The 19767-nt window shown below is 38.9% G+C and overlaps 1 protein-coding gene across 3 annotated transcripts in view; it reads left to right on the top strand.

Annotated features, from left to right (window-relative positions):
• SLC12A1 (solute carrier family 12 member 1) overlaps positions 1-19767 on the top strand; it is a 48677-nt gene that overhangs the window by 10295 nt on the left and 18615 nt on the right. The window contains exons 4-17 of one of the 3 annotated variants that reach the window (XM_086471622.1): positions 565-660; positions 1304-1399; positions 2070-2209; positions 2632-2742; positions 3681-3792; positions 4293-4420; positions 7371-7455; positions 9163-9314; positions 10911-11018; positions 11785-11908; positions 12833-12934; positions 14800-14955; positions 17269-17368; positions 17455-17566. In XM_086471622.1, coding sequence (XP_086327748.1) covers positions 565-660; positions 1304-1399; positions 2070-2209; positions 2632-2742; positions 3681-3792; positions 4293-4420; positions 7371-7455; positions 9163-9314; positions 10911-11018; positions 11785-11908; positions 12833-12934; positions 14800-14955; positions 17269-17368; positions 17455-17566 — 1622 coding nt within the window. The remainder of the gene's footprint in view (positions 1-564; positions 661-1303; positions 1400-2069; positions 2210-2631; positions 2743-3680; positions 3793-4292; positions 4421-7370; positions 7456-9162; positions 9315-10910; positions 11019-11784; positions 11909-12832; positions 12935-14799; positions 14956-17268; positions 17369-17454; positions 17567-19767) is intronic. The other 2 variants (XM_009952279.2, XM_009952278.2) reach the window with 2 other exon arrangements.

The raw sequence follows: 19767 nt of genomic DNA, 5'->3' as shown, positions 1-19767 counted from the left end.
CTTTTTGCAGGGAAAGAGGGAGATGAGTAGAGAGTGGGGAAGCGCAGCACTTGATAGCTTGGCAAGTGATGATATAGCAGGCTTGCACTCAGGTCTTATCTCTCTACCTGATACACTCTTTGTCCTGGTGCACTATGAAACTATACAGTCAGTCTTTCTCTGACCGAGTGTTTAACTAACTGATGAAAGACAGCAGCATTCTTACAAGAACTCTGGTTAATGTGTCGATCTCTTCACTTACATGGCCAGGATGTATATTAAAAGCAGATATAAGCATCCATACCAAGGGACACTTCTTTCCTCATTTCTTCCAGTCTTTGAAAATCACAAGAACTTCTGGGTAGGGTACTCTTATCAGAAAGAATCACTGCTTGAAGACTGATGGGAATAATTTACTACCATGACATGGACTCCTTGGAAATGTTCTGCAAACTGCAAGTGGCCAACTAACCATCTTTTCTGTTCATTGCTCTGATTCTAGCCTGAAAATTCAATTTAAAGAGAGAATGATTTGTAGGAATCATGGAACATGAGTAAAATATTTTATCTTCTTATTACTGACAGGTCTTGGAGTAATCATAATTCTTCTCGCCACGATGGTAACCTCAATTACTGGGTTGTCAACTTCTGCAATAGCAACTAATGGGTTTGTCCGTGGAGGTAAAAATCTTAGGGTTACTAATGCTTTCAAGCCCAAAAAGGTCTTTATGTATTATTTTGTTATGAGGCAAAGCAGAGGGACCATAAACCAAATGGTACATCTAAAGGAACTGGAAGGTAACAATCCTAGTCACTTCTAATCAAATTTATGGCATGTTTTGAGTTGTCACTTCTAATAAATCCCAGATTTCAGTTCAGTCTGTGGAGCACGTTTCAGATGTTCCTGCCTACTGCTGAGCAAGGGATGGCTTCTGGCTTTTCATGGAGTTCTTCTGTTACCTTTCAGCATGTGTTTCTTATTTAGAGCATTCCAGGTTGGACATCTGTGGACAAACCGAGCATGAGGCACCTCTTTCCTCCCATTTTAAAGACTGATGCAGACCAGTGGATATCTTCAAGTTAACACCTTTCTTTATAAAAACTTCTTACATTTCAGCCACTCGTTGGAAGAAGAATAAATAATTTTGCTGGAAAAGTGCATGTCAGGTATTTCATAAAACAAAGTTTTAGTGCATTTCAGAGCCTTAAAGTTATAACTGGTCTGCTCTAGCCTCTGTGGAAAATGGCAAGTTCTTACTACATCATTTAAGCAGAGCAGGTATTTGAATACACTTGAATATGCTTTCTTTTTCGGATCTTTCAGGTCTTGGAATCATAGTTATTGGTCTGAGTGTAGTAGTAACAACATTAACAGGTATCTCCATGTCTGCCATTTGCACTAATGGAGTAGTAAGAGGAGGTAAGTAAATATGATCTCATGAAAAATGCAAAAATCTGAAGATTTGGATTAGAAAAAAAATGGAATCGAGATAACTGTGTTACAAGCAAAGCAATAATAAATAAATATATTTGGAGTGATCTCTCTTAACGGATCAACAGTAAATTAAAATGTATATAATCTTAAATACTTCCTGACAATAAATATTAAGTGCCAGTGAGATGAGATGAAATAATTAATTGACAAAGTTTTATGCTCCATTTATGGTGACATGCAAAAAAAAGATTAAAGATGCACTGCAGCACTATGCAGGATCTTTACCAACGTACCGCAGAATATGACTTTTCATGCTAACATTGGGATAGATCCAAGTAAGTTAGAACCTGCCTGGAAGTGAGGTTCTCTCTGCTCTGTGTTACTATATTATGTATCATGAAAAATTATTTGCATACTAATATGCACTAAAAAGATTTCTGCAATAGAAAGGCATACAGAAAAGTCTGAAGGCAGAACCAGTACAAAGGACATTCCCTTTTTTTTTTTTAATCAGTACCCTCTATTAATATAGGGCAAATATTGATTACATTTATTAGGCTAAAAGTAGAGATTCCTGCAGTATTAGTTATGGGAGGAAAATAAGCAAAAACTGAGCATTTAGTTGTGCTGAAATAACAATCATTTCTGTCTGCAGGTGGAGCATACTATCTTATCTCAAGAAGTCTAGGCCCAGAGTTTGGTGGATCTATAGGACTTATCTTTGCTTTTGCGAATGCAGTGGCAGTTGCTATGTATGTAGTCGGATTTGCCGAAACAGTTGTAGAACTTCTTAAGGTAAATGTAGATGTTTCATGTAGATTATTAAATTGTTTGGGGTTTTGTTTTGTGGGGCTTTTTTTTTGTTTGTTTGTTTGGTATTTTTTTGTTTTATACAATATATTTGTTTAAGTGGTGACACTTTTTAGGTGAGGCTTGAGGGATATCTTTAGCAGGGAAGAAGCTGGTCTGTCTAAACATAGAATGCTTCATTATTTTTACCTTATGAATACATTTCTCAACAAAAATCTCAAAATCAGAAAAAGAACAAACATCTAATTGGACAGCAAAATAACCCCAACTACAAAGAGCCAGCTGGAACATGAAATATAAACGCTTGGTCTCACAAATCTCAAACTTTGACAGCCAACTGCTTTCTATTTCACCCACCAGTTGGGCAGAGAAAGACTGGTTCTAATAACATTTCTTACTGCTTTCAGGAGAGTGATACACTGATGGTAGATGAGTCCAACGACATCAGAATAATAGGTACCATAACTGTTGTATGTCTTCTCGGCATCTCTGTTGCTGGCATGGAATGGGAAGCAAAGGTAAACCTTTAAAAGAACATAAAAGCAAGCAGTATATTAGACTCCTGTACGCCATTTGTGTGTGAGGAATGCTATACAACAGGTGGAATTTTCAAAAGCACTTAGTTTCGGTTTACGCTTAATCTTTCCAAAAGCAATAGCAGTTTAATCATTGCATTCAATGAAAGCACAATTACTCCATGCTCTTCCTTGAACATACATTTAAAAGGGAAGAGGAAGTTTGTGTTCTGCAGACAGCTTGATTATATTGATTTTCATAATTCATGGCATCATTTAGAGCCCTGGGTAAGTGCCTCTTTTGCCCTTACTTTTGATGCAGCTTGACAGAACAAACAGTAGTAAAAACAATATATGGTTTTATCACTGTACTCTCAAGCCACACTCAGCAGAAGAGCTCTACTTGCTACCCATTCCTTAATCTCTATGATTTCTGCTATTCCTTCACCTGTAAAAAAAAGTTCAAAATGGAAATTCAAACAGAAATACTTTAGAGGGTAGAATACAGCTATCAAAATCAGGTCCAGACTAGCACTCTGAGCTTTACATTCTGCTGTAATGGAGAACTACTTGTGAAAGAGATCAGAAAAACAAGCAGATATTACAATGGTTGAAGTGACCCCCACTGCAACTAAACGAATTTTATAACAATATAAAAATGCCTTATACTTAATATTAATGCATTAGCTGTTTCATTTTGCCTTTTCTTGTAAAGAAACTAAGATAAAATTAAATTATAAATATATATTTCATAACCCACTTAGTAAAAACTATCCGCTGTTGTCATGAGCTGATTCAGCTCTTTGTTCTTGTTTTTTTTGAAAACTACAGAAATTAGTAATCTGTCCTAGGGAACACATACAAGTAACTTACTGTATAGCCATCTCCACAGTCAATGCAAATTAAAATGATCATGAAGATCTTTTTGTTTCTATTAATAGGCTCAAGTTATTCTTCTAGTTGTTCTCCTTATTGCCATTGCAAATTTCTTCATTGGGACAGTCATTCCTACCAACAACGAAAAGAAGGCAAGAGGCTTTTTTAATTACCAAGGCAAGTAACTTCGCTGTCGACCATAAAATAAAGTTTGCCTTTTTTTTTTTTTTTTGGCTTCATATTGAGTTAAGGATTCCACTGAAAAAGGTCACAAGATCAGGATCTTCTGACCGAGTTTAAGTAAGCTTGCAAACCAAGGGAATTTATTTCATCTTTAATTTTCAGTCTGTCTCTCTGCTGCTGAAGCTGACAGCACAGTTAGCTGCAGCTTGAGTCATTTATGTATCAGCAGAACACAGACAAACTTTTACAGAGAGCTAAGTGCAAGTGCTGTAGTGACGCTCCTGTCACTTCAATGAGGATCTGTAGCTCTGAGATGCAGACAAGCACATCCTACTGGGGACCAGGCTAAGGAAATCAAATTCACTTTGCTTATGATATGAGACAGATTAAAACCCAGTTGTCCAGACGTGAAAGACTAGCTTATTCACCTCCTTCACTAGGTAACTTTGGAATCAAATCCTGGTTGTATGTTTCATTTTCACCTATATTTGCAGCATCAATATTTGCAGAAAACTTTGGACCAGATTTCAGAAGTGGAGAAGGATTTTTCTCGGTGTTTGCCATTTTTTTCCCAGCTGCCACGGGCATTCTTGCAGGAGCCAATATCTCAGGAGATCTGGAAGTATGTATTTCATTAACTTCATAATACTAGCTGTAGGCTGAAAAAGAACAAGAAAATAAATTATGAACCAACACTGTATTCAGTTTTAAATCATGTCTTCTTTTGGGATGCAAAACTTTCACTTTTAAGATTCTGCTTTATTATTTAAAAACATCAGTTCACATTTTCTCTCATAATGCATTATGGCTATTTACAGAAATTACTGCATTTAGATTTGGGTTGCTATATCATTTAAAAGCATGTTTCGATAACCTGTAATAATATACCTTTAATGGTCCATTAGCAGCACATGACATAAGAGAAATTATATGTATATCTCTTGGTGCTCTTCTTTTGCAAAATCTCGTAAAACATCATCCCCAAAAGCATACCTGTAAAGCTCATGTTTGTACTCACAAGAATCAGCGGAGACTGCCTTTTCCTATTCAGAGTCATAGCAAGGGCAGAGCAAAAAGAGCATTTAATGAAAGCAAGTATGTCCCAATCCCATGTACACTACTGCTGCTCAAAGGAAAAGCTGCAGGTTTGCAGCTGTGACAAAAGAAAGGAGTCTGAAGAGACAGGGAAAGGAGGTTCAAGGGTTCCCAATTGTCTTGCTGTTGCCATTCTGTCAGGTCCCCACTCTCCTCTTGCAGTATAGTAGTTGTACAAGATGGTACTTCCAGTATCTAAACATACTGGTAAATTAAGAGACAGTAACTTAGTTTTAACTTTGAGTGCCCTCTAGTTTTTATGACTTTGCACACTGTATTTAATGCAAAGAATGTTAAAAGCTAAATGCAAAGCTGAAGTAATTCAAAGCTCAGCAAAGTATCACTAGTAAATGTGGAGCAATGCAGTACTTCGTAATATTGCAAGAAATTCAGAAATGCACCAGGGTATCCATAACCCAAGTCTTGCAATCTAATACTAAAAAACAACAACAAAACCAACCAACCAACCAAAACCAACAAAAAACCACACCCAAACCACCAAAAAATACCCCAACATAAAAAAAGAAAAAAAAAAGTCACCAAAAGATGTGGCTCACACCTTGATAACCTCAGCATGCCAAATGAAGCTATCCGGCTTTATCATATAGATCCATTATCTTGTATACCTGAAGGATTCAACCAAAGGTCTGTTATTTCTGTATTGACACAGTAGTCACAAATTCACCAGATCCTACCAACCCTGACAGCCAGTCACACTGAGTTGCCTGCCTTATCTTTGTTTTCAGAGGACTGCTTTTAAAGCCAAGCACAGAGAGAAATATGTACAAACTGAGCCACTAACAGTGTCTGTGAGATTCCGTTTTTAATTAAAACAACAAAAATCATTGTACTTCTGTCCAGTGAGACTGAATTAGCCTCACACAATCTCCATCATTTTATCAGACAAAAAGAATTCTTTTGCCATATATGGTGCTCTCTATACAAGGCAAGCTCCCAAAGCAGCAGCACTTCTTTCATAAGCTATTTAAAAGAGTCTGAGAAGGGAAGCGGTTCTCCTGTTGGCTCTCTACACTTGTTTCAGTCTGGCAATAAGTGTATTTCTATAACCAAGTCCTCTAGGCCGCAGACTCCCCACTGAGCATGTTTAGATGCATTCGACAGGTCTAATTAAATTAACCAGCCCCTCCAGTAATCTAAAAGACAAGCTAAGAAGTATTTAAAAAGTGTAAAATTGATCAACGAAACTTTCTTTAGAATTTGTTGCAAACACCTACGTACATGCTTCTGCAGCCGCTACACACTCAAGTAGTAGCCCAGTCTAAAGCCTACTTACAGAAACAGCTAGTCTTCTAGTACTTCAGTGGGCTTTGGAGCAGGCCCTAAAGTGCTAACAGCATATTAATTATGTGTTTAATTAGAGATAAAATTTAGAAGTTGTAAAGCTGTAAGAAGTTTTAATGCTAAGATTTAATGTTACAGTGTTTAAGATTGCAGTATAAGACTCCACAAAAACAATGACCTAAGTCATGCACACCAGAACTGTATACATTAAAGTTACCGTGATCTGAGGGCAAAAGGTCTTATGCAGCTGAAGTGACTTTACAATCATTTTTCAGCTCAATAAATCCTTATCTCATTTAAAAATTATATTAATTATTAACACAATAAAGTCATTCATCCATGTTTCACACAAAACTCCAAATTTGTGTTTTGGTTTTCTTTCCCATGCAATGAGCATAGTTATAAAAAGTACAAGAGTCTGTGGCTTAAAACGCATTCCATGCCTCTTTGACTTAGAAAACCTCACCAAACCAAAAGTGTTTCCTAGCATAAACAAATACACACTAAGTCGTAAGGTTAGCTGGTATTAAAATCCCCTTTAAAATGACAATGTATAATGCAGATCTTTGGACTTTTACAGTTGCATGATCGAAGCCGATATTGTTGTGAGCCAGTCTGTAAGCACTATAACCCAGCCTTATTAAACAATCTAAACTAAAAGTGAAAACAGTGAAAGGAAGTAGCCTGTTGTCAGGACACAACTAACAATTACTATTTGCTAATTACAAAAGTACTGTATTCTGTACAGGGCGGCTATCTGCATCTATCTTACTGATTAACCAAAAATGGTCCCATCTTGTCATTCACAGGAGTTTTTTAGTTCAGTAACTATTTACCCATTATGTCATTAAACATTAAAAAAAAGCCCATTGCAATGTAAAGAGAGTTTAGAGCTCCCACAAATGCAGAGCTCAGGACTCTCCTGCTGCTATAAACGTGACCTCTGCTCCTGCAGAATATCCTTCACTACATCCAGGGCAGGGGCACTGCACCACAGGACTGCTTCACTACCTACATGCTGGGACAGGAAATGTTGGTGCATGTCTAAGTGACAAAAATCTACCCTCTAAAGATATCTTCATATCACAATGCAGCAGGACTCCCTAGCATGCAAATGCAATCAGACTGCAGCACACAAACTCACAGTGGTTTTTGGGTCACTGCTTTGTTTTAAGGATCCGCAAGGTGCGATACCCAAAGGAACAATGCTGGCCATTCTGATTACAACAGTTGCTTACATTGGTGTTGCAATTTGTGCAGGTAAGTACAGAACCTCTGCTTCATGTCTTAACGTATACAGTCAAAAAAGTTTGAAAGCCTGGTATGCAAATGAATGATTAACCTCACTGCTTTTTCATCCTGTGGATATATTATGTAGAGAGGCAGTTGTTTTGATTTTACTGTATGTAAAAACAGTAGGGGAAAAAAGCAGCAGTCAGCAGACGTGAAAGTCCCTGCTTCGCAGCTGGACTTTCATATAACTTGCATAGTTACTTTTGCCTTTTGATTCAGTGACAAAGACCACTAGCACATAGTATCCATGAGCATAATAAAGATTACAGGAACTTCTGATCAATCTGCTCATCTTTTGTTCCTCATTCACATTGAAATTTCACATGGATTCTACTTCCTCTCACTAGTCTTACTGAGCACTCATGAGTAACAGGGTAACACACATGTTTTGTATGTTATATGTCAAAGACAGAAATCAGTTGTCTGTCTTAAAGAAGATGCACTACACAACTAGGTGCTCTACAACACTGGAATGTGAGGTACAAAACAGACACAAGAGTAAAAAGGAGATCTGTACTGAAGCCATGAACTGTCTTGGAGGAATATGCAATTAAATTCTCATTACAAGGGTACAATAAATCTCTGTTCAAGAAAAATATTTTTCTTTTTCTATGTCAATACTACTGTAAGAAAGTGTGTTGTAAGTGGCACGCTTCCTTATGAGCAAATACCTGAATACTGCATGAAAGCTTTGAGGGGTACTCCCTTTTCTGGGAGATGAATCTCAAATCTTCTTGACTTTTGTGTTCTTGTACTTTACACAAAAGGCAGAAGACTCAAGTCAAGCTGCAGCTCAGGTTATTGCATTACTTGGATCTAAATTTCCCCTGCAATTAAAGAAGTAATTCTTCACTTTCTATTATAAATCTGTGCTAATGCATTGTTCTGTTCTCACAAGCAATAGCTGTATTTCAACCGTCTATTTTTCAGTGCAATACTTTTTTTTTCTTTCTGTTTGCATATTGGTTTGCTAAATAGATAATGGTTACTTTGAGACTCTCAATAACAATGTTTTTGACATGCATGAAGACACCATATAAACTTACATTTCAGCCACTAAAGATGTTAAGATCAGCACTCTAACTCCATAGGTTTCTTCCCATTTCCGATGGGAAGTGAAAAAGAACAGCATAAATACTAATAAAACCAAAAAGAATATAGGTAATTTCCCCTGTTTAAAGTTTGTCTCACCATATTGGTACCACTAGGGCTATGACAATTTGAGCAGCTGAGGATCTGGGTCTCTAAAGCAATTGTGTGACCTTGTTAAACAACAAAAAAAAAAGTGTATGCCTAGACCTAAGACCCTCACTGACCTGTTTTCTTTTAATATTGGCACTTGTAAAAGTGGTCACAGGCAGACAATATACTTCTGAGTTAGTTAATTTATTGTTGATCTCTGTCCGGTTCTCTAGTCTCAGAAATATGCTAGTCCTCATTAGTCAACTGGCTGATTATTTAAAAGTAACAGAAGCAAATATTTGCTTACAGACAACATGAGAAACTAAGCCACACTACAGGGAAGTCACCTCTGCCCAACATGAAACGTTACTCTTTGGGATAGGACTAAGGCAGCAGCTGTACAAAACATGTCCAGAATGAGTCAAAGTGTGGCAAGAGCATGCTTCTGATGTCACAAGGAAGGAAAATAACACTATATTGTTGTTTCCACAGCCTCCTGTGTTGTACGAGATGCTACTGGGAATATCAATGATACAGTTGTACCTGGAATGAGCTGCAATGGATCATCTGCCTGCAGCCTAGGCTATGACTTTTCCAGATGTGCAAGCCAGCCATGTGGTTATGGGCTGATGAATAATTTTCAGGTTTTAATGAGTTAATACATACAATCATAAGCAATACATAAATATATAAGGACAAACATGCAAAACCATTCTTTGCTGGCAACTAACTGCAACAGGGCATACACTTTTCTTTAAAAAAAAACCTACAGGAATAATCAAAGGTAAAAGTCCCCTGCATTCTACACTGCCTTCATACTGCCCATCACTAGCCTTCCCAGCACTCTGGTAAGGTCTTTACCTCCTCTTTCAACAAGTACCATGCAGCACTGTATGTTGTAACATCTTCAGACTTAACAGAGACCTCAGGAATTCCTGTTAGATGAGCAACTCTTCTCACTGCTCTTTACAAATGGATGTGATTTTTACCTCAGGTGTGCTGTGGTCACTGTTAAAGGCTTGTGCCACAGTACAAAAAATGGTGTTCTGACTTCTTAAAAAAAGTATCCAAAAATAGTCAAGTGAAAAATCAAATGAGAAGTAACGGCGTCTTTCTCCAAGGCCAGAGAGAGACTGTCTGCCATTTTTATTCTTCAAAATAAAGCTTAGGCAAAGCATCAAAGTAAAGCAGTTCTGCAGCCCGGCAGCCACGGCTCCCAGATGTCTGTTCAGCCCCTGTGCTTCACGGCCCACGAGAGGAGCTCACCACCCACCTGCGCTTGCTTTTCAACTAGTTATCTGTAGCTTTTCAAGTCCCTTGCTTTTTTCCCAGCTGGCTTTGCTAAATGACAGGGCTGGGTAACCACCTTAAAAGGGATACACTGTCCCTGTCACAGACTACTTTTCCTTCCTTTCTTGATCACTTGCCTCACTCCCACCTCAGTTCAGCTGCCCAGACCCAGGGCAACTCTTAAAATTAGTGACCTCCTTACAGCCATAAACAGAGTTCCACTTCTCGCATTTATCTTTGCCAGACTAAAATCAGGAAAAGTCTGATAAATCTCCATGATTAACTGGTTTCTTTCCTGGACTACTTCCTACACACCAAAAAGCATCTGGCAATCACGTCTGTACATTTCATCTTTTAGCTTCCTTGTCTGGTGCTTCTCAACAACCCTTTTGCTTCAGAGGCCGCAGAGGCCAACGCAGCCCTTCTGGGAGGGCTAAGGGAGGCCTGACAGTGACCATCATTACTGTTTCCAGCACTGCTGTTATGCCAGCACAAGAAGGCATTTTGTCTCTTTTTTAGCCGTATTAAATAATCAAGAAAAAACCCAAACAAACTAAACCAAAGAAAGTGCCTCCAACCACATTTTTTACTTTGGTGCTTTTTCCTGTTCTTTCCATTTTCCCTTCTTGCTACAAGCTACCTATTTACCCATCAAGTAGAGGCTGTTACTTATAGCAACCAGTTAGTAAAGGAGGTAAGAAAATCTCATGGACTATTCATCTGCCTCAGCAGACAGCTGCATATTTGTATAAAAATTTGGCTATGCTGCCATTGCTTTTTACTAAAACAGGAATAATAGTGTTTCCCTACTTCACAGTTGGTTTGTAGCATATTGAATTTAGAACTGTGAAAAGCAAAGACACGTAGAAACAGAGTACTTAAATAAGCCTGTGATCAAAACGTGTATCCAAATGCAAGCCTATTTTTTTTTCCTTCTTTTTTTCCTGAAGGTCATGAGCATGGTGTCTGGCTTTGGCCCTCTCATCACAGCTGGCATCTTTTCTGCTACGCTGTCATCAGCTCTAGCATCTCTTGTCAGTGCACCCAAAGTTTTCCAGGTAAAATTAAACTATCCATTTCCTTATACTCTGTTTTACTTCACAGATATAAAATTTAGTTGAACTCTATGTGCCGATTGTGATATATATTTAAACAACACTGACACATGTGGGAGGAAGAGGCAGGGAAAACAGTATGTAGAATATTGTTCAGCAGAAATAGGCAGGTCTTATCACCCTCATGGTCAGAGCTCAGCTTTGCTGCAGGAGCAGGGGATGCCTGTGTGCTTGTTATAGATAGCTTCAAGGGTACTTTCAGGACCACATCTACCTTCTTACAGAAAGCCACCCTGTAAGCACAGGAGTGCCAGGAATATGCAGGAGGCCTCAGGACCGTAAGATTCAGGTGCTGGCAGGTTGCTCAAACAGGCTGTCCAGAAGCTGTCTGGGCAGCAGCAACGTTAACAGAATGGGAATAGAGGGGATGGAACAGAAAGATAACCTGTACAACTTACACCCAGCCACTGATTTGTGCTTCAGTTTCCTCCAATGTAGACTCTATCTATTCAGTTAATCTTTTTTTTTAAAGCACTAAATAAGAATTAAATGCCAATGGTGCTATTTTCCCGCTATATAATAATATAGTAGGATATCGGCGTATCACCTTATTTGAATGTTTATGTGCCATAGCAGTAGATGTACTTGAAGTATTAAGATAGATTTATTTTTCCTTTAGCAAAAGCCTAGCAAGCTGTCATTTACAGTGAACTTCCTCTGACGCAAGAAAGCACTGCTTAACAGAATTGAGTTCTGATTTGTCTACCAGGCTCTTTGCAAGGACAACGTCTACAAAGGGCTCCACTTCTTTGCCAAAGGATATGGGAAAAACAACGAGCCTATCAGGGGATATGTTCTCACTTTCGTGATTGCTATGGCGTTCATTTTGATTGGTTTGTATATCATTACACAACTGCTATAATCTCATGTTCTGAAATTATATAAACTGATATTTTAATACAATGATTATCTGTGGTTAGAAAAAATTCCACTCAGGTAAGCTCTGACATAAGCCCAAGCACACAAAGCCCTGGTAGCAATTCCATTATTCTCAAAGAAAGCAAAAAGAAACCAGCAAGGACTCTAGTAACATCTCAACACCATCTCAGCTTCATTTTCAAAGACGTGGAGCGGGTGCAACTCCTGTTCACTCCGCTGAAAAAGGGCAGTCCTTAGAACTACACCAAATAAGGCAAAGTCATCAACTTTGAAAATGGTTTTCCAGTTTATATTGCACATAGCTCTGATGTAACTCTGTGATAATTAGGAAGCCTACTCTGCCAAGCCTTCCCCACAGTCACCAGCATCCCAGTTCACAAGCAAATCCCAGTTCACCAGCATCGGTGGTAGAAAATCTCAACTACCATATCTAGGGGTGCGGGGATTTTTAAATTAGCTTTTCCAAGACTTGAATTCAAACTGTGTGACACTAAGTAAATGAGAAGTTTAGTAGAAAGAATTCAGATTGCCACTAAAAAAGCAAAACAATGTTTTAACTATAAGCCTTTCGTGAAACGCATCTATCCTCTCAATCCTGTATTTTAAATTCTGAAATTTACACCAGATCTACGTCATTAAGAACCAGTCTGTAGAATCAGAGTATCAAGTATAACCTTGCATAGCATGTAATGTTATTAAAATCAGTGTCAGCAGGTATATCAAGGTGGCCTTATAATTAGTACCACAGGAAAATAGCCAAGCTCTCCCTGGATGACAAATTCAGACAGTGTCCAGATTTAATGTGTCATCAGGAAAAAGCTATCCAACAATCTAGGACACTGGTACCTCTGTCTGACTTGTGTATGTGTGTCTTGCAGCTGAACTGAATACCATTGCTCCCATCATCTCCAATTTCTTCCTGGCTTCATACGCTTTGATTAATTTCTCTTGCTTCCATGCCTCATATGCAAAATCTCCAGGTGAGTCTGAATTTGCCAGTGATTTAAATGTGGGCTTTATAATCTGATCTCTGCAGGTTTTTGACTGTATGTCAGAGAAAGCTGCAGTACCTGTAAAATATCTAAGCTATGTGATCTGAAGTTTTACTGCTCTCATTGAATATGATGACATTTTACTTATCTCCAAAAGATAAACATAATGGCTCTAGGCCTTACATTCCCTACAGTTGTACAGGATGAAAAAGACTTTGGTTGATCCCACTGGAGCAGAACAGCTCCTCCTCAGGGTGTTTTTTTCCCCCTCACTATCACACAACATGGGTGGATAAAACCCCGTATGAACTCTAGCCCCATAAAGTAAGCAAGGTATAGCGGGGAGCCATTATGCCCTTCTCCTCCAAATCTACAGTGAAATTTACAGGAAAGTTTGTAAGAACAGTAATTGCACTACAAGTGATACTGCCTGGAAGTGAACACGTAGAACAGGGACAGGTCCACCAAACAGCATCGGCACAGCTCTGCAGTGGCTAGTAGCAGAATTGTACGGTGAAACTCAATGCAGTCCTGTTCAGGCGAACCTGAGAGTGTGTCTCTACATTTGTGCAGCAAAGGAACATACTGGCTTTCAGGCTTGTGCATCGCCACAGCAGAATAAATCTCATCATCTTCATGAATGAAGGGGTGATACCTTAAGGACTAAAGTCAATCAGCTGAGCAACACTGGGTTTGGCACACAGGAAAGAAGATTTCCTGCCACTGTGAATCAATTATTCAATTCAAGGAGCAAGGAATACATTTTTGATTTCCAGTGTGAAGAAAGTGCAGTAGTGACATAAACGCCTACATCAACTTCCTTCCTACAGATCTGCATGGTGCCATTTGTTCAGAGGGCAGAAGAGATCAGCACTTCTGCTAATTACCTGCACAGCTGAACAAAAGCAGACCTGCTCTACATAGCCTTGGAGCCGAGTAAAAATTACCTCTATAGACTTCACGTGTATGCCTTTGACTCTACTCTGCCACTACTTAACATTTCAGACAAAACTGCAGCCATTTTTGTTCTCTCATTTCCTCCAGTTAATTTCTGCCCGTTCACAGTGATAGATTATAATAATTGCAAGGCTGCAGGACAGCAAATTTCTTCACAGTAGGACCTTTCCATTCCCTCATTACAAAGATGATCCAAGATTGCTCAGCCTCTTCCATGTTTTTTCCCTCTCCAAAGAGTCTGCTCTGTAGAACACCTGGCAGAGACCTGCAAACCAGGGAGGCTCACTGCTTGCCTCATCATCTTAATTACTAGCAGGGGATGGTTTCAGTACTGCAGCTGAAGAGTAACAGGAATAATATATTTTTTAAGTCAATTGCAAATGATTTTATTTTTCTGCAGTGAGGTCAGGCAATTTCCAAGTTTAAGACAGATGCATGTACAGCATTGGGATAAACTTTCCTGTCAGTAAGTGTTTAGCTCTCATTAATAAGTTCTATGTATATGCATCAAAAGGACAGTAGCAAATTACCTGGAGTTACAGGGAAATTTATTTTCAGTTCTGGACTAGTAAGCTTTAATTTCGCAAAAATACATATAAACAGAATGGCTACTCAAAGCCCAGCTGGACAAAGTAGTAGGAAAGGGTTTGTAGTGAAAGGCTTGTAAGACTCAGTACTCTATATGTGTATATATATATCTATATAGATATATCTATCTATATTTATATCAGCTAATACCTGAAAGTATCTGATGATACTCATGGTGCCTGAGAATTTGTGCAATTCACTCCCACCCCTTCTGACAGAGCCTGAAAAAAAATTGCACAACATCAGTGGATCACCATTTAATCAATATAATTTATGCTCTTTCCATTTCCTCAATTCTCTTTAAACAGGTTGGAGACCTGCATTCAGATATTACAACATGTGGGTGTCACTTTTTGGAGCCCTGTTGTGCTGTGGTGTCATGTTTGTCATCAACTGGTGGGCAGCTCTCATCACTTATGCCATTGAGCTCTTTCTATATATTTATGTAACATATAAGAAACCAGGTAAGGTCACAAAACACTATTATTTTGTGTATATGTTACGCAGCCAGAGTGGATTTTACAGCAATTAATTCCGCTTACAGAATTCAACATTACTTTTTCTCCAATACCCTTCTTTAGGGAGAAGTCTGGAGCATCCCATTAAATCCCACGTTATATAATATAGATTAACATGATAGTCTGCTGATTTTTTTGCCTGTTTAACAAGCAACTCAAGTATGGTTCAGGGCTTTGTGTAAACATTCCATCACACCAGTTTATTCCCACCACATCTTTACTACATTTGGGCTTTTACTTGAGTATCACTCCTATTTTTTTTTCCAACCACGTTAAAACCTTGCCTGAATTTTGCTGTGCTCTTAGCTGACCCATCTGGGGTCCTCACTCAAAATGTAAACCTGCTGCCCATTATATAACAAAAATGCAAGCTGAACTACTCATGAGCTGATCATCCTCCAGCACCTCCCTACAATTTCTCAGTAAATCAAGAAAGATGAGCACATTTTACTGCTGGAAAAAACTGCTTAGTAGCTCAGCAAATCACAGGAGCTGTCCTCAGAAATCTGTGCGCTAATACATTACAGCACTAGTACAAGACTAGACAGTCTGGTTATTCATATCCAGGACAAAACTAACGCAGGTTCAGATTTCAGTGCTAACCACTGAATTACTTCTGCAGTAGAAAAAAAAATAATACAAATAAAAGAGGCAAGTTTCCCAGCAGAAGATGTGCTAACATTGCAGCTAGCTTGGGATAGCAACACCTGCTCTGAGCCTGTGTTACTCTTTTCTGTGTATATTGCTGCACTGTTGTGTGTTCTCCCTATCTGTGCTGAATCTGAGAAAACTCACTAACAACTCAGTGTTACTAAGCAGGTATTCTTTATTGCGGCGCCAGCCAGCACGGGGGATGGCTCCTTCCATACATGCACACCCAAGCATTAGGATTCTTGCCTTATATTTACAGTTTTCATATTTAGTCATTACATTTCCGAGAAAAGGTTGGGTTATTGTAATTATTTCCAGGAACTCATTAACATAAGTTCCTCCCATAGTCCTGCCTCAGTCCGCCCAAGTTACGCCCCCATCAGGGGTCCTTGGTGGTTGCTGGGGATGAAGGTCCGAGTCTTCCCCATGGTTGAACTTTTGAACTTGTCCTGTGGCGCATGCCCTGTACCATCCTGGGTCTTTTCCAATTCACAGAACCAGCTCTTGCTAGCTGCCCTCTCTATCTCTCCTGCTCAGTCCTTTGTGTTCCTTGAGCCCCACAGTCCGACTGGAGGATTCCACCTGGTGTCCTTCGCTTGGCGGATTCTGCTTCATTCTTATCTTTAAAGTGTTAGTTAGTCGGCAATGGATATATGCCTAAGGGTTAGTACAAATCAGCCTGCCTTCCTATCTCTAAAGGCTGGTCAGCAGTTCTTTTCTAAAAGCTAGTTTTCTAAAGGCTAGTTAGCCATTCTTTATTACAGCGCGCTCATACCCACTGGGGCAGTCTGTGGTTCTCTTCCTGCAAATATCATCAGCTGTAAGAGAACACGTCTGTCACAAGACTGTCGTCAAAAGCATTTGAGGATTTCTACCCTTTCCTAGCATATTGAGTGTCCTTGTTGCAAAGCAGCAGCTTAAAGCTTGGTTAAATTCACTGAAGACACTGTATAAAAGCTATCTCCTGCTCTCTAAGAGAGTGACTTTTGTTCAGCACTTATTTACCAGCAACTGAAAGGTTCAGAAAAGACTAATACTGCTTAGAAAAGAACAGCTCTACACAAACCTCCACTTAGCTGCACCAAATATTAGCTTTGTATCTTGGCATAATGGGACTCGATCTGCATTCACATAGATCTCAAAGCGTGGAAAGCTTTTTCTTATCTGTCTCCATCCACCAAACAGCCACACAGTAATGAGAAAAGATGTATATGCCAAAATCGGTTTTGGAGAACAATTTTTGACCTCTGGAACAGAGCTAATTGGAGCTAGCAATGTTCCTGCCTAATGGTTTAATCTGAACTTCCTGCATTTCCATACCAAATACATAGCTGTCCATTTTATAGATGGGAGAAGGATATAAAGTTAATGGAAAAAAGAAAACAGTTTTTAAGTAGAGGAAGAACATTCCCTACAATTTTTATATAAGGAACGAGACATTTGCATGTTTGTTTTCGCATGGCACAAGAAACAATAGTGCTGAATTTATGGAGCATGAGAGAATATACCCTGCTTTGGCTCATAGATAACATGATTGCTGACCTTTGCAATAGAACGTAAGGAAAAGCCCATGGTTTAATATGCACTGTTTATCTTTATTATATGCAGAAGTAAATTGGGGCTCTTCTACACAGGCTCTTTACTATATTAATGCCTTAGACAGCGCTCTGGCACTAACTACAGTGGAAGACCATGTGAAAAACTTCAGGTAAGATTTCCAGTGAACAGTAGAATGGCTTATTCTGAATAAGTACACCACACAATTAAATACAATCTCTTTCTTCCTCCTAACAGACCCCAGTGCATAGCATTAACAGGAGCTCCCATGATCAGGCCGGCTCTGCTAGACATCACACATACTTTCACAAAGAACAACGGGCTGTGCATCTGTTGTGAAGTGTACACGGTAAGGTCAACTCATATAACTCTGAAAATTCAGCACCAGTGGGTGCTGCAGATCTCCATTACACATTCCACTCTCATTCAGCACACAATGTTCCCATTGGTGCTTGTCGGCATCTGTGCAGACCATGAAAGAGATTCGCACTGAAAATGAATTTTGTAGTAAGTCTTGACAAGAAAGCTATCTGCTGATATAGAGCCTGCTGGTAAATGCCTCATTGAGACGCATTTCAGAGTTCATAGTAGACAGACCAAAAAATGGTTTGAAAGAAATAAAGCATTACAAGGAAAGATTTGGGGGTTTGTTGGGTTTTTTGGGTTTTGGTTTTTTTTGGGTTTTGTTTTTTTTTTTTTAACAGACACAGCAAGGCTTACAAAAAATCCCAAAGAACCCCAAAACAAACAAACAACCCAAAAAACCCCCAACAAACCCAAAACCAAAAGCAAAAAAGCCAAAACAAAAACAAAACATGAAGAATTATAGTGCAAGCGTCAAATTACCCAGGCTCTATTTTCGGCTTTGTCACCAATTTGGAGTGTTGGGGTTTGGCAAACAATCCAGCTCTCTTTGCAGTGGTTTCTCCAAAAGTGTAACAATGCTAATTCTGAGGATAAACATGCTCTCCTGAGATCTAAAGAGAGGAACAAAGTATATTTCTAGATATAAATACACAGTAAATGATGTACCTTAAAGGATATAGTCTCTCATTGGGACAGAACAAAAATAGATGAGTTTTTAGTGTAGAGGACAAAATGTATTTTAAATATTACTAAGACCTTTTCATTTTGAGAGGGGAAAAAGGCAAAACCAGCTCATGGCAACAAATAGGGCTGCAGAATCTAACTAATAGAGGTCCAGGCAAGATAATGTATTCCTCTACAGGAATGCAGGAATAATTCATTTGATGCTGCCACATTGCAGAAAGGGAGTACAGAAAAATCTACGTGTGATTCTTCCCAAATCAAATTAATCCATAAAGAGTGAATGATCCTAATTCTTCTCCACTGTAATTATTGTTAGCTTTCCCATTGCATTCATTAAGCGTAGAATCAATCTCAACAAGATCCTGAAACTATGCACCTTCCCTAAGTTGAGTTTCAGCAAGTTTTCTGTATTCTTAGAGATGATTCTCAAATATGGAGAACTGAGATTTCATTCCTGCCTATACAAAAAACTAAGTCTATTTTGCTAGGGTAAGCAATTTGATTGCTAAATTTAATTTGCTTGGTAATAAAAATATTCACAAAATGAACCTTTGTGATTTGCAAAATTGTGATAAAAAGCGGATGATAAAATTCCTAGGGACCATGTTGAAGAGCAGCCTACAATATATATCATAACAAATGCAGCAAGACTATTTAGCCATAAATGTAACACCCAGCATATTTTGCCTCAAAAGCTGACATGCTGCTAGCTATGCATAAAGTTTTGAGACTCTGTGCCAGACGGAACATCTTCCATTCCTTTTTCCCAAAGGGCAGCAAGAAACTTTCCAGGAACATGGTGGTAAGACAGTTCAGAGACAGGTAAAATAAACATGGCAACTGAACATAAAGATGATTTAAAAGTTATTTGTCTCTGAGGCTGCAGCTGCACGTTGGCTTGAACAGTCTGTTTCTTGTAAAAAGGGCTATTCTGCTTTTACTCCCTGCCTTCACGTGAAATATTTTTGCAGAGTTAGTCTTTAGTTTGCAAATTCACTGGACTCCTTGTACGAGCTCACAAACATTAACACTCATACAAAGGAGGAGTAGGGAAGGACACAGACAGGCTATCATCTGATTAGAAGGGTGGGACTGTCCCCTTGGCCAGCAGAAACATGTTGTGAAAGCCAGTTGTGAAACTGTCTTCAGGTACTCTCCTTAGAGAGACTGAGAAGACCGGTAAGACTTTTTTTTCCCTACTCTCTTTACCCACAAGGAAACTTCAACCTTATTGTTCAACTTATTACTCCCAGCTTTTCACACTACTCTTCTAACAGCCAGGATCAAACTCTTCTTAAGTTACATCTATTAAATCCAAACAAACTCCAGTAAATTTAATGTCACTCAAGAATGATCTCATTAAAGGAAGATCACATGGACTCTCCCACCCTTACCCTTGTACACCCCAAATACCCATAATGAGTTCAGAAACATACATGAGGGACAACGCTCAAGCGAGCATCAACCCAGCCTACTTCTGACCAGGTCAAAACTCACTTT

The sequence above is a fragment of the Leptosomus discolor genome, chromosome 11, assembly GCF_034619465.1.
Source record: "Leptosomus discolor isolate bLepDis1 chromosome 11, bLepDis1.hap2, whole genome shotgun sequence".
Lineage (NCBI taxonomy): Eukaryota > Metazoa > Chordata > Aves > Leptosomiformes > Leptosomidae > Leptosomus > Leptosomus discolor.
This window is presented reverse-complemented; position numbering and strand designations above follow the sequence as displayed.